At 38.5% G+C, this 15,808-nt stretch overlaps 1 protein-coding gene across 1 annotated transcript in view; it reads left to right on the forward strand.

The window, feature by feature from the left end:
* YEATS2 (YEATS domain containing 2) overlaps positions 1-15,808 on the forward strand; it is an 84,281-nt gene that overhangs the window by 47,630 nt on the left and 20,843 nt on the right. Inside the window, exons 16-20 of the mRNA XM_054581189.1 lie at positions 258-440; positions 8,799-9,057; positions 11,070-11,231; positions 12,657-12,883; positions 13,669-13,827. Coding sequence (XP_054437164.1) covers positions 258-440; positions 8,799-9,057; positions 11,070-11,231; positions 12,657-12,883; positions 13,669-13,827 — 990 coding nt within the window. The remainder of the gene's footprint in view (positions 1-257; positions 441-8,798; positions 9,058-11,069; positions 11,232-12,656; positions 12,884-13,668; positions 13,828-15,808) is intronic.

Genomic DNA, 15,808 nt, shown 5'->3' on the forward strand with positions numbered 1-15,808 from the left:
TGCCTTTTGCCAGTGTCTAAAACAAATGACTAGGTTGGGTTTGCAGATACGTAGGATCAAGTCCAGATCCCACCTTTGGTTCCTTTAATAGCTGTTGTGGACTATCTTTAAGCAGTATTTTTACCCCTCTGGTTGGAGTCATTCTTTACAGAACAAGCTTCATTAATTTATTAATTCCTACAAACAGAATAGATTTCAGATATTAGTAGCTTTATCTTGGGATGTTTATTCAGTATCATTATCGTGTTTGTTGCAAGGTAATCATCAAACAGGAACCTGGTGAAGCCTCTCACGTGCCCACAACAGGAGCTGCCAGCCAGCCACCACTCCCTCAGTATGTGACTGTGAAAGGTGGTCACATGATAGCTGTGTCCCCTCAAAAACAGGTCATAACTGCTGGAGAAGGGACTGCCCAGTCACCAAAGATTCAGCCCTCCAAGGTTTGTGTTGGGTAGGGATGGGGAGTTCAACAAGTAAATGACCATTATTTGCTTAAATAATTGACAAGTGCTGGGAAGGTAAAGGGGACAGGGTTGCTGATCCCAGAAAATCCTGTAGAAAATCCGTTGGAAAAGCAAGTCAGTTGATGTTAGCTCCATCTGCTCTTAGAGTAATCGTTGACAAGGGCAGGGGCACATGCAGGGTCCAGGAACAGGCGAAGAGGCAAAGGGACACAGTGTTAGCCTCTCTGGCAGTGAAGATGATTGACCTCATGAGCAGAGCTTTCTGCATGATTCATTCTAAAATGGGTAACTGACAGGGCCAAGGTCTACTGATTTACTTGTTTATTTTTGATAGGGTGCTAGAGTTTATACCTCTGATGTCCAGGCTGTGCAATCTGCATAATGATTCTTGCCTTCTTTGGAGAGTTTCCTTTTCTTTATAATTCACAGGTGTGGGGAATTAATATGTTAGGAGAACTGTAAAATTCAGCATAGGTCAATGTTTTCCTATAGCTAATAAGTGACAGAATTTGAACCCAGGTCTGCTGATTCCCAGACTCCTCATTCCAGAGCTAATTAAAATTTGTGTGACATTGTCTGTAACCTAAACATGCCTTTAGAACATCCAAAGTTAAATAATCCCACTTTGGGGGCAGGTATATTCGAAAGCTATTAAGGACATTATGTGAAGTGTTGTTTGTTTTTCAACTGGAGAGCCAGCAAGGAATACTTTAAAATACAAAAATATTTTAGATATTTTGGTTAGCCTAGATGGCTACAGATGGCGCAAAATAAAAATTCATAGTGTTATATAGGTAGTTCTAGAATGTGTAAGAGTCCGTTACTTTCCCAAACTTATCTGGTCATAAGAATCACCTGGTGACTAAAAAACGTATAGATGCCTAGGCTTCCATCTCAAACTTACTGAATCCTATCTTCTTGGGGGTCCTGGGAATCTGGATTTTTAAATAGCTCCCCTACTGACTCATATGATTAGGCAAATTTAGGAACTGCTGAGCTACAGCATCAGATTTGACTTTGTGACTTACATAGCCAGAATCACTGAGACAGGTGCTTCAACGGCTTTCTAATGCTCCCTCTGTTGTTTTGGTCAAGGGCAAGAATTTTGTCAGTGTCCTTTATGAGTGAGCTGTTGTCACCTGGACTCCTAGTCAGATATTTCGTATATGTTCTTCAAAATCTGTTTTACTTCACCTAGAGATATATGATATTATTGATTTAGGTTTTTGAATTAATGTAGCATTGCTGTTTATGCTCAGACACTCAAGATGAGTTAGTTTCCACTTTGTGCTGCTTTGCATTTTGCAAATCCACCCATCCAGTAATGCTGAAGAACTGTATTGGCTTTCTCGCCCCATTGCCACCTACGCAATGGCAATGAGGACTAAGAGAAAGTAGATAGGTTTGTGCTAGAATGCCCTGAATAAAGTTTAAGGGTGCTAAAAAGAAATGCCACAGAAGAAAGTGAAAGAACTGCAAAGAAGCAGTAGACATGAGAAAAGACATCACTGTTTATTTCCTATCCAGGAAATTTAATTCATACTTTGGACTTGAGATAAGGAACTATCTGCAAGTACAGACAGCCTGGTTATTGCGGAAGTATATTCCTAGAAACTGTGGTAGAAAACAGAAAGGGTGAACAAAGTGGTACTGTTTTACTTTCCGTACAACTTTGGCAGAATAGAAATACAGCTTATCTTCTTCATGAAAGTAGGGAGAGGCACTGCTTTTGACTTGAAAAAAGATAGGGATCAGTGGGTTCTTGTAGGAAGCAAGCAGTATGTATATTGAAAAGAGTATAAGCTTCAGTCTAAAACTTGTTATGAATCTCAGATCTCAGTCAGTGATTGCTGGTGTGACCTGGGCAGGTTTATCTCTGGAAAAATAACCTCTTTCAGACTTGTAGAATTAGAGGTCATTGCATGTAAAGTACCTAGCACAGAGCAGGTGCTAATGTATGTGACTGAGGACAAGCCCTCTGTGTGCATGCATGAGTACCATGGTAATAGTTATTGTCATTGAGTACTAAATTGTAATTGGCTGTATTTTTCAGTGTCTGGAGGGAAAATCACATGTACCAAATTTTCATCTTCATGTCACTAAAGTAAATTATGACTTACAAGCATCTGTAACAGGCACAGGAAGAGCAGAAATAGAAACATCGAATCAAAGCATGAATCAAAGTGATGTATTTATAACAAAACAGAAGGTGCCTGCTTTGTAAAACTAGAAGGAAATTGGGGATACAGAGAAAGTTCTACGCCAAAATGTTGTATTGTTTGGAAAAATAGCAAAACTAGTTTGGGGTTGTATTTTCCCACCGAACAGCCTTCCTTGTGTCCATAGATGGCTGTGTGTAGGGTTCCCTCCGGTAGAATGCCAGACTTCCTCATTCTCAGTTTTTTAAAACAAGAGAGGAGCTGTTAAATCTTGGTGAGTGCTGTGCTCTTAGTGGATAAGCTTTGCTAATAAAAACTGCCCTCTTGTGGCCAACCTAGGATACCACATTTTATTTGACTGTTGGAGACGGTTGTGTCATATCCTGGAAATTTTGAAGCAATTAGCGTGACGATAGAGTTTGGCACAAGGAGGGAAAAGCAAGTCAGATGCATGGAATTTGGGGAAAGAAAATAAAATAGGTTCAATATATATGTATTATTTTGCTTTAAGAACTTTGTTTTCTTTAGGAACATGAAATAGATTATGTGCAATTGAGCTTATGCAGTAGGTAAATTTGATATATTTAGGAAATGTGAAGGCTTGTCTTAGGAATAAAGTTCAGTTGCTATAACCAAGATATCCTAAAAACAGAAGCTTAAATAAGTTTATTTCTCTCATACCTAAAAGACAAGTAGGCAGTTCTGATGTGTTGATCCCACAGTCATCAAGAATCTAGATTCCTATTTAGTTGCTCTGTCATTTTCAAAATTTGACTTTCACCTTGTGGGCTAAGATAGCTACTTCTTTCTCATGCTATCATGTTCATATTTCTGGCCAGGAGGAAGAGAGAAACAGAACCGGGGGGAGGGGAGGGGAGGCATAACCAAACAGTTGCACTCATCACTTCTGTTCACATGCCTTTAGCCAGAAATCAAATGACCAAACCTACGTATGCGGGGGCTGGGAAACACAGTTGATATTCTCAGTGGCCATGTCCCTAACTGAAAACTTGGGGCTCTATTTCTATGAGACAGAAGTGAAGAATGAATATTGGGGTTCAACTGGAAATTTCTGCCATATACCAAAAATGTTTTTCTATTATTAACTTTTTTAAATAAACACACAGAAGACTTCTTGATTATTAAGAAGAGTTTTTACAGCGTCACATCTCCACGAGGAATGACCTCCCCCGCTCTGCAGCCAACGGAACACTCTGTGTTGCCTGCAGACGGGCTCACACAGTCAGAATGAAGAGAGTTGGATAATCCCTAGGGTGGTTTTAACGAAGCCAGTATGGCTGGGAGAATTTCTCCATTTTAGGTCAACTTGCTTTTTTTTTTTAAAGAGAGATTTTTCTATTATTTATTGCAAGTGTAAACTATTACTTAAATATACATTTATTTTTTTATGTTTACTTTTTTTTAAATTTTATTTTATTTTTTCAAATACATTTGTCTCTGCCAACTTGCTTTTTAAAAGCTTGGTTCTTCCATTCTCTTGTTTCTTCTTTCTTTCCCTCCCTTCTTTCTTAAACTTAGATAAAAACGGAGAGACTACTGTAATGAATCCCATGTGCCTGTTACCCAGTTTCAACAGTTACCAGCATTTCGCTCATCTTAATTTCTTTTCCTAGAATATTTAAAGTAGAGATCGGATATTACATACTTTCATTTCTATTTGACCAACAATCTAGGGTTCAAGATCAAGGTCCTGTGCCCTGGACAGCTCTGTCTCTACCCATTGAGTCCCCATGTGGTTTCATAGGTTACCACTCTTCAGATGATAATGAGTGTCAGCAGCAGCAGCAGCTGTCATTTACTGTGTGCATCATGTTGGCTTGCAGTTTGCATTTTATTAACTTATTCTTATTTATGTCTCATAATCTTATGAGATTAAATACTGTTGATGAGATGTCTAAAGCTCAAGTTAAATAACTTACCCATCTACTAACTGATGACACAAAACTGGGAAACCAGGTCTGACTGCTTAGAAAAACCTGTACTCTTTCTTCTGTGTTACACTGTGGTTTATAACAGTTAATTAGGGGACTATTATCTTGACATCAGCCATATTATCCAAGCACATGGCAAGTGTATTTCTCTATATTCACATTCTTTGAAAAGAAACCATGTATGATTTACTAATTATTTAGCTTAAAATTCCCATTCATCGGTTGTATATGGTTTATCACTTTGTTCTATCTCTTTAGCAATCCTATTATTTTTTTAATTTATAAAGATTCTAAAATTTCAGTAAATACAGAGAATAATATAATCAATTCTCACATATCCTCCACCCTGAATTAACATGTTCATTTCTTAATCATTTTTTCTTCAAATAAAATATGACTGATAAAGTTGAAGTTCACTTTGTTCATTTCAAAAGCAACACTGTTGTGAATTTGGATGTGTAGCTTTTCATTCCATACTTTTATTATGTAAACACATAGCCATAAGTAACATGTAATATTTGTGCATTTGAAGACCTACATAAAAGATACAGTTGACCTTTGAACATGGGTTTGAATTACACAGGTGCACTTACATGCAATTTTTTTAAAATAAATACTTGTACTGTTTTGAGTCTGTGGTTGGGAGTCCACGGATGCAGAGGGCTGACTGTTTGCATTAAGCTATGTACACCATTTTATATAGGGGACTTGAGAATCCAGGGGCTTTGATATCTGCAGGGGTTCCTGGAACCACTTCCCTGTGGATACTGAGGGCCAACTGGTATAGTTAAGCTTGGGGGAGTTGCGTTACAATTGGATTTTTTCCAACTACGTTGGGGTGTCGGCACCCCAAATATCCGCTTTCAGTGGTCAACTGTAGTCCTAACAGTAGAATTGCTACAACATGAGTTACGCGAATTTTCAGTTTTATTAGATATGCCAATATCTCTCTGGAGTGACTATACCAATCTACTTTCCTGCAAGCAGTAAACCTATTTCTTTGTATCCTCTAGCCAGTTCTTGGGGTTATCAGACTTTTAAATTTTTCCCCTCTAATCTCATGGGTCAAAAGTATTTCCTACTTTATCTTTTTTGCTTTTTGAAGACCAATCTTTTGCCATTCTTAAAAAGATCTTTTCATCTAGTTTCTGGTGAATTCTTTTTATAAAAATAAAGAACTGGGGAGCCCTGGCTGGTATGGCTCAGTGGATTGAGTGCCAGCCTGAAAGCCAAAGGGTCGCTGGTTCAATTCCCAGTCCAGGCGTATGCCTGGGTTGCAGACCAGGTGCCTAGTGAGGGGTGCACAAGAGGTGGCCACACATTGATGTTTCACTCCCTCTCTTCCCCCTCCTTTCTCCTCTCTCTAAAAATAAATAAATAAAATCTTTAAAAAAAAAAAAAAGGAACTGGGGAATGGAAGGTACCGGCCCACCATGCCATTAATTAAATTGTATCTTCTAATTGAATATCGTACTCTTTGTTTTAAAAGAGCTCTGTAGTAACTGCTGGTCAAGATGACAACATAGGTAAACACAGCTTGCCTCCTCATTCAACCACATCAAAACTATGAAACAGCACTCCGAACCAGCAGAAATCAAGTTGAATGGAAGTCTGACAACTACAAAATTAAACCACATCCATACACACTGGTAGGAGAGGAAGAGATGTGGAATGGGCTGGTCCCACATACATGTGTGGTAGAAAAAATTCAGGAGGGATATTGTGGGAGTGAGGAGTCCCAGACCCACACCAGGCCCCCCAGCCCAGGGTTCCAGTGCCAGGAAAATAAGTCCCTATAACTTCTGGCTACAAAAACCAGCAGGGACTGAGTCAGTAAAAGAAACGCAGCCCAAATGAAAAAAAAAAAACAACAGATCAAAACTCCAGAAAAAGAACTAAACAAAAAGAAGATAAGCAATCTATCAGATGCAGAATTCAAAACACCGGTTACGCAGATGGTGAAGGACCTTAGTGAGGACCTCCACAGTGTAAAAAAGATCCAGTCAGAAACAAAGGACTCACTAATTGAAGTAAAGAACAATTTACAGGGGAACAACTGTAGAGTGGAATAAACAGAATCAGATCCGCGATTTGGAACAGAAGAAAGCAAAAAAACCACACAGAACAACAAAAAGAAAGAACCCCTCCCCCCCAAAATGAGGATAGTATAAGCAGCCTCTAAGACAACTTCAAGAGGTTCAACATTTGTGTCATAGGGGTGCCAGAAGGAAAAGATAAAGAGCAAGAAATTGGAAACCTATTAGAAAAAATCTGGAAGACAACTTTCCTAATTTGGTGAAGGAAGTAGACATGCAAGTCCAGGAAGCACAGAGTCCCAAACAAGATGGATGTAAAGAGGCCCACTCCAAGACACATGATAATTAAAATACTAGAGGTTAAAAATAAAGAGAGAACCTTAACAGCAGCAAGAGAAAAGCAGTTAGTTATCTACAGGGGAGTTCCCCTAAGACTGTCAGCCGATTTCTCAAAAGAAACTTTGCAGGCTAGAAAGGATTGGCAAAAAATAAAGTCATGAAAAGCCGGGACCTAGAACCAAGATTGCTCTACTCAGCAAAGCTGTCATTTAGACTTGAAGGGAAGATAGAGCTTCCCAGACAAGAAAAAAACTAAAGGAGTTCATCCTCACCAAACGATTGCTATATGAAATGTTAAAGGGACTTATTTAGAAAAAGAAGGTCAAAACCATGAACAGTAAAATGGCAATAAGTACATACCTGTCAACAATTGAGTCTAAGAATACTAAGCAAACAAGAACAGAGACAGAATCGTGGATGTGGAGAACATTTTGACTGTATTCAGATTGGAAAGGGAGTGAGGGGAACTGGGTGAAGAGGTGAGGGGAGTAAGAAGTACAGATAGGCAGTTACAGAATAGCCATGGGGACGTAAAGTGCAGGATAGGAAATGGAGCAGCCAAAGAACTTACATGCATGACCCATGGACATGTACAGTTGTAGGGGGTGTTGGGTGGAGGGGGACAGAGGGGGGGAAATTGGGACAAAAACTGTAATAGCATAATCAAAAAAAAATTTTTTTTTAAAGAGCTCTGTAGTATTTTCTTTAAGAGTTTATTTCACGATATTTTCAGAACCACATATTTCTAACATTCATAATTTGGGTACTGGGGTCTTTCTTTTAAAATTCAATTAAATTTTAACCCACCAAGCCGACCGGTGTGGCTTAGTGGGTTGGGCATTGTACTGCAAAGCGAAAGGTTGCTGGTTTGATTCCTGGTCAGGGCACACGCAGAGGTTGCAGGTTCAGTCCTGGTCGGAGCACGTACCAGGGGCAGCCAGTCAGCATTTCTCTCTCACATCAGTGTTTCTCTCCCTTTCTTTCTCCCTCCCTCCCCCTTTCTGAAAATAAATAAAATCTTTTTAAAAATTAAATTAACCTTTTTGTTTATACTTTGTCATTTTTAACCAAATGTCTACCTTTCGTAAAGGAAAGATTAGAAATTTGTAGAAAAAGATAACTTAAAAATCAGTTGAAAGAGATACCATGGACTGTTAGGATTTCTAGAGATGAAGAAATAATTGTTGCAGATGGAGATAACATAGAAGGGATTACAGAAGAAGTGACATTTAAATTTTTGTAATGGAGTTTATAGTTCACAAATGAGAATGTTTATTGCATTTTCTCATAATGTGAAGTTTAAAATTACCTAAATATCTAAAGTTGTGAAATGCATACTTTATGGTATATTTATTCTAATCTATTATTATTTGGTCATCTAAAAATATTTTGAAACATAGTAACAGGGAAATGTTTGATACGATGTAGAATTAAAAGTTAGAAAACTTTGTGTGACCTTAATCTGTTTTGAAACAAATATTGAAAAGAATTGGAAGTAAATTCACTAAAAGTATTGTTTTTTTCCTGAATAAGTAGGATTTTTTTCTTCACACTTGTGTATTTTCTATAAAAACATGTATTACTTTTTATAATTAAAATAAATAGTAATAAATAGCTGGGATTAAGAGAAAAACTATAACCTATTATTTTAATAATATCCAAATTGTAAGAAATACTGCTGCCGTTCACATCTATCATTAGTTGCTTTCTTACATTGGATTAGACTCCATGTACTAATTCTAGAACTTTGCTTTGTTCTTTGCTGGAACACAGTAACTATTCTGTTCTCAGAGCTCTCGAAAGGACTGTGAGAAGAAGCACTGCTGGACTTTCCTCTGTTTTAAACAGGTTGTTGGGGTGCCAGTTGGGTCTACTTTACCTTCAACAGTGAAACAGGCTGTGGCGATCAGTGGTGGCCAGATCCTTGTAGCCAAGGCCAGCTCTTCCGTCGCCAAAGCAGTTGGTCCAAAGCAAGTTGTGACCCAAGGAGTTGCCAAAGCAATTGTGAGTGGAGGTGGAGGAACCATTGTTGCTCAGCCAGTGCAAGCCTTAACCAAGGCTCAGGTCACTGCTGCTGGCCCTCAGAAGAGTGGACCTCAGGGCTCAGGTAACTAATACTAACTGGGGCCCTTTTAGCAGCACCTACCAAAATGTCCTTTGCTGGTGATTCTATTTGGTATTTGATTCTGCCTAGGAAAACCTAGTAAGGGAGGGTATGTGTGTTCAGTAATAAAGATAGAGGGTATTTTTTATGATGCTGCCTTCAGGTTTGAAGAATAATTCTCATTAGTCCTTATCTCCACTTTGGGTTGTATTTCAGACTTAAAACTTGTTACATACATTGCAGCATTTGGAGATACTTGACTAATGCATTCTCTGTCAAACAAAAGTTTAAACACCTTGAATGTGTTTTAGGCTTTGATATGTTGTTTCTGTGAACGCATGAAAAAAATACATACCTAAGACATTAAATATTTACTAAATTTTGAAGGTCTTGATGAAGCTAAAGAATTGTTGCAGTCAGTTGGAAGGATAGAAGGTAGGGGAGGTACAAAATAAAGATTTCAGAGGCAGTGAATTGCTGATGACAAAAGTTCATTTTTGACATTAAAAATGGGTGCTGGAGATGCATTGAAAGAAATGGTTTTTGGGGTTTAGAAGATCAAGCAACTGGGAAGCCAGAGAATTAAATGCCATCTACAGTGCTGTCACTGAGAATGACAGTCTTTAGCGTGGAGAGGCTTTGAGTCAGGAGTCAGTCCTCAGTAAATGAGAAGTGACTGGGAGTTCCGGTGAGTAAGCAAAAAAGAGGGATTAGATGGTATAGCCAAGCATGAATCTCAGAGGAGCTGGGGGTTTGTTTTGTTTTTCCTAGAGTGAGGGTTGATAATGGTCTAAAAGCCAAACTGGAGAGCAAAAACACATCTCTTCTAGTCCTGGCTCTTAGGTATTAAGGTAAGGTAAACAACCCCTTGCTAAGGGGCTCCTGGAGAAGTTGTATCTTCAGAGGGTTAACAGGTTTAATATCACAAAAAGAGATTACGTTCGCGGAGGCTGAGGTTCCAGAGGATGTAACCATCCCAGCAGGAATTCCTGGGGACTTGGAGGGAGGAATGAGACTCGCTCTGGTCAGGGGCTGTGAGCCGTGTTGGGGGGCGGGGCTTCGGGTGAGGTGGCTGACCGCAGAGGCGTGGTTCTGGCAGTGGCAGAAACGCACGGTAGTCTAAGATGGGATTAGTTCTGGTAATGGAAAGAGATGACGCTCAGTTTTAATCAGTCCCTGATATTTTGTGGCAGCTCTCAGGGTTCTTGCTTCCCAAAGTTTTGGTGGTAATGAGGAGGACCACTTCAGCAGGCTCGAGAAGTCTGTGAGAGTCCATTCCCTTGTGGTAACTCATATTGTTCTGTAGGCTTCATTTCATGGAGATTTGAATTCAAAGAAACTAGTTGATATGTAAGTCTCCTTTAAGACTTACATTTAGAGGTTTTATAGCCATGTGCATCAAGAAGTAAATTCTCAGGGGTAGGTAAGTGACAGTTCTTTGACATAGGTTAGACTTTGAAAAGATGAACTACAGTTTCATAGCATTTGTGCCAGTTGACTGTAGCAGTTTGTAGTTCTTAGACAGTGAGGGAGGCTAGAACTTTTGTTTCAAATCAGTAGATTTATTTGTTACTAGAAGTGGACTTTAAAAAAAGAGGGAAGATTGTGTATTCAACCACAGATAGGGTGATTATTTTATTAATTGTCTAAATCACAGTACTTTTGAGAGTAACATGAGCCACTGTTAAGCCACTAATTAAAACAAGACAGGTGGAAACTGGAATTATTCTGGGCAAAACAGGACATTTAGTGTACTAAATACAAAAATTTCAAATGATACTGAAATACAAATGAGTTACTTTATAGTTTATTGCAGACTCTACTATGTAAATTATTTAACTAGCAAGATATTTAAAAATATCCCCCTTTAAAGCATTATGCATCTGAGAAATAAACTTTAGAGTTTACTGTTAGTGTTTTTTAATAATTTATTTCTGTTTTAATTTTAGAGATAACCTTGCCTTCGGTTCCATTTTATCTTAGTGTCTTTGCTCTTTTTCTTTTTACCATTTTAGTAATGGCAACATTGCAGCTACCAGCCACTAATTTGGCCAACTTGGCAAATTTGCCACCTGGCACTAAACTCTACCTTACAACGAACAGCAAGAATCCTTCAGGAAAAGGAAAGCTGCTGCTGATCCCTCAAGGAGCCATCCTGCGAGCCACCAATAATGCTAGTTAGTCCATCATTAAGTCATTGGGTTCTTGGGTCTCTGGGTATGTTCATCTCATTCACCTGAGCGGCAGTTAGTGTTCCAGAAGCATTTCCATAGCTCTGCTTGGTGGCATGATTTCCACCATGGTCGTACTGGCCCAAATGCACTTAAGACATAATACATAATTTAACTAGAATTGGCTTTAAATAATCATAGCCTTAGAGGTGGCACTATTATTTTGGGCTTACCTTCTGAGAGTTTGGGATCAGGGATGCGTTACACTGAGGAGGTATGATCATTGAGGCCGTGCTGGGAGCAGCTGTCTGTGTGAGCTGTAAATGGAGAAGAGCGCTTTCTTTCGGTGGTGACTGAAATTGGTGATACCTGGGAAGGAGCTCTGTCTACTTCAAGAAGCGGGAGCCTATTTTTATGTCGAAGGAGATAAGAAAGGACTGGAATCTAATCTCTCTGCCTGCAATTATTTAGCTACTGTTAAGTTTGCTATGTTGGGAGATGGAAAGAGAAATACAGGCTCAGCCTAAATGTATGTCTTAAAGTCCCAATTAAATTAAGTGATTTATCTAGATGTATACACTTTTGCTTTGACATACAAAGAAAAATAATTTGTGTAGTGTTGAAAAAGAAAAGGTAAAGGGAATTATTACCTTCTGAATCAGAAGTATAATTGGTACAACAATCAGGTTCATCAGAAAGTACCCACTCTTGCCAAAATGCAGTGTGTAGGCTAATCACCGTTTTGTTTATTGATCCTAATGGGTGATTTCTACTTTCTCACCCTGGTATTTTTTCTTCTTATCTAAACAATGGTATATCAAAAAGTTAAATTTATGTAAGAAAAGGGCAGTATAAGTTCCAGAATTCATCAGAGAGCTATTTAGATTTTAGTTAATGTACAGTATGTCAGCAAAAGGGAAGTAAAAAGGGTCCAAAGGCTTTGAAAGTGGAATTTGAAGGATAAAAAATGGGACCCTGGAGTCATCATAAATATAAGGAAAGTCTTAATTTTTCCGAGGCATTGGGAGAGACAGAAGAGAGTGCTGTAAAATTACACTAAATTCCAGCAATTTCACTTAAATTGAATCAGAGGCCAAAAAGTTTGGAAGCAGGTCTTGGAGTATATTGAAGTGTTCACTAAAATCAACACTGGGTTAGAAAACGTCAGTATCAGACTTTTCTTGCTCTTTGACAGCTAAGTCAAAACAGCTGTCAAAGATTGTACTCAGAGCTTAGCTAATCAACTGTCATTCAGTTGAAAGTAAATAGATGTCACTCTTCAACTCTAGGAAGCTCTCTTGTCAGAAAAGGAGGAGAAAAATAGGAAAGAGAAGGAATTGTGCTGTAAAGGAGATCTCTGTGGGCTCACCTGTTTTCCCATTAAGTTTCATGATACTTTTTATGATGTTGCTGTCTTCATTGCACCTGCAGACCTGCAGTCTGGCTCAGCTGCTGCTGCTGCTGGTGGTGGTGGCGGCGGCGGCGGCGGCAGCGGCGGCGGCAGCAGCGGCAGTAGTGGCAGCGGTGCAGGCGGCGGCGGCGGAGGTGGCAGCAGTGCAGGAGGAGGAGGAACAGGAGGCACCCAGAACCCCGCTGGGCCTGGAGGGATAGCTCAGCACTTGACTTACACGTCTTACATCCTCAAGCAAACGCCTCAGGTCTGGTCATTGTGACTGGTATCTTTTCATTTAGTTATTTAATAACTGCCTTTAATTGTAGTGGATTTACCATTACTGATCTGGGAATGGGAGTCAAATACTGACCTTTTAGCTATGTTGTAAACCTATATTATTTTGAGCTTGTTTTGTTTTGAGAGAAGAGAAAATAAAGCTTCAGAAAGACATAAGTAACTTATCCAAGGCCTTTCTGTTGAGCCAGTGGTAGCTTTGGGTTTAAACCCAGATCCTTCTGACTCAAAGAAAGATTTTTCACTGTGCTGATGCTGCCCAAATCCATGAGATAATAAACAATATTAATGTACAGTTTAATATTTTTCTCTTAGAAGGGAGAAACCAAAGAGATATGTGAGATGGTGGTATTTGGAGTTAGGTTGGATTCAAGATTAGCAAAAGGTTTCCGCCCTCTTTGCCCTATACTGAAGTCTTGGCTGTCCCTTAAGGAAAGTAATGGATTTGTGACTCTAGACATTTTTATTGAGAAGGGTATTTATTAATCACTCTGAATGATTAAATCCAGTTTTGAGGACTAAGTTGCAAAACTTGAGTTTCCAACACCTGCTTCATAACTACTATGCAAAGTTTGAGAAGTAGAGATAACTGTTGGTACTGACACTGAGCACCATTCTTTTCAGTTCTTTTGACTGAGTTGCAGAATGAGGAGAGCATTGTAGCTTGTAACATGGGACCTTGTAATTTAAAGGATCAGAGCAAGTTATTTGAATTCAACAAATTACTGATTTAGGTCTTTATTTTTTCTAACTTAGGGTACTTTTTTAGTTGGCCAGCCATCGCCCCAGACTTCTGGAAAACAGCTGACCACCGGGTCAGTGGTCCAAGGAACCCTGGGAGTCAGCACGTCTTCTGCACAAGGACAACAAACATTGAAAGTCATCTCTGGACAAAAAACTACTTTGTTTACCCAGGTAAGCTCATGCGTGCGCGCGCGCACACATACAAAGATGGTGATTGTGGCATTTATTTATATATTTACAACTTATTCTTTCCAAAAAGAAATTAAAGTTACATAAGAAAGTGAACAATAAAATGGTATAGAAAAATAAGAATAAAACTCTTGAGATTTGGGAAAACATAAGTAGAATGAGAGAATAAAGCCAGAGTATTGTTTAGATATGTAAACAATGACATCCTACATAGTTATTAAACTTGTCAAAGCAAATGAGAAGTATGATCCATTATAAAGTTCACACTATTTGTGAAAAGAGAAGAAAAAAAATTTCTTGACACTTCATTCTAACATTTCTCTGGAGGGACTTCATACAGGGGATTCTGAATAGCGTAGCAGGTGATTTTAGCCACACTATACAGTAAGTAAATGGTATGGGGAGTTTGGTGCCTGTTTCTACAGCGTTTTTTTATTGTTGTTTTGTTTTTTTAGTATAAGCCAAATAATAATGACAGGGAATTTTAACTGGGTGAGGAATATCATAATCATCTGAATCTGTAGCTAAATCTCAAAAAATTAATGAAACAAACAAGAATGTAGACAGTATGATACCAGTTATCAACAAACAATACATCTTTAAAAAGATTCTATTTAAAAAAATAAAATATTATTTCATTTTAAGGGGGAAATAGAGGGAGGGAGAAAAAGAGGAAGAGAAACATTGATGTGAGAAACATCGAATGGTTGCCCCCTGAACATGTCCCAACCAGGGACCAAACCCACAACCCAGGTATATGCCCTGATGGGGAATTGAACTGGTGACCTTTTGCTTTGCAGGATGACTCCCAACTGAGCCACACTGGTCAGGGCAAACAGTGCCTTTTCTATGACTATAGAAACCTGCAGTTCTCAAAGCATGGAATAGATAATGCATTTTTATCAAATATTTTTTTTGCTGAGATAATATTTTTCTTTTTTTGGTTTATTAATATGGTGAGTTATGTTAATTTTTCAAATGTCAAACCAACCCTTCATTCCTGGGATAAACTCCATTTGGTTGTTTTATATTCTTTTTTGTAACATACTGGATTTAATTTGAAAAACTAATGAGAACTTTTGCAGGGGATATTTGCCAGTAGTTTTCTTTGTAGTTTTAGTATAAGGGTAATGCTGGCCTCATGAAATGAGTTGGAAACTTCCCTCTTCACTTTTTTGGGAAGAGTTTATATAGAATTGGTATTATTTCTTCCTTACCTGTTTAGATTACAAAAGTGAAGGCATAATGGCCTGGAGCTTTCCTAATTGGGGAGGTTTTTAACTATAATTTCAATATATTTAATAGATACAGGACATTATTTATTTGTTTCTTCTTGAGGGAGGTTTTATAGTTTATATCTTTAAAGGAATTTGTTTCATCTAAGTAGTCAAATTTATTGGCATAAAGAGAGATGTTCATAATTTTCCCTCATCTTTTTATTTATTTTTTAATTTTATTTATTTATTTTTAGAGAGAGGAAGGGAGGGAGAGAAACAGCAGTGTTCGGTTGCCTCTCGCACACCCCCCACCAGGAACATGACCCTCAACCCACGCATGTGCCCTGACTGGGAATTGAACCAGCAACTCTTTGGTTCACAGGCTGGTGCTCAATCCACTGAGCCACACCAGCCAGGGACTGTCATCTTTTTAATGTCTGTAGAATCTTTAGTGATGTTTCTTTTTTAATTCTTGATTTTGATGATTATGTATCTTCTCTTTTTCTCTTGATCAGTCTAGCTAGAGGTTCATCAGTTTTACTAATCTCTTCAAATTATCAGCATTTGGTTTCCTTGAATACTGATTTCCCTTAGGTCAAGATGCTTTTAACTATTCCAGACACATATAGGCTCCAATATTTTTCAGGCAGTTCTTCAAAAGCTGAGCTTATTTATTCCTACTTATTTATACTACAGCTAGTGAAATGACTTTCTATTCTGCCACAGCTGAGACAATTACTGTTGCC

This window comes from Pteronotus mesoamericanus, unplaced genomic scaffold (assembly GCF_021234165.1).
Source record: "Pteronotus mesoamericanus isolate MK-2021 breed Mesoamerican mustached bat unplaced genomic scaffold, CSHL_Meso_final contig_116, whole genome shotgun sequence".
Classification (NCBI taxonomy): domain Eukaryota; kingdom Metazoa; phylum Chordata; class Mammalia; order Chiroptera; family Mormoopidae; genus Pteronotus; species Pteronotus mesoamericanus.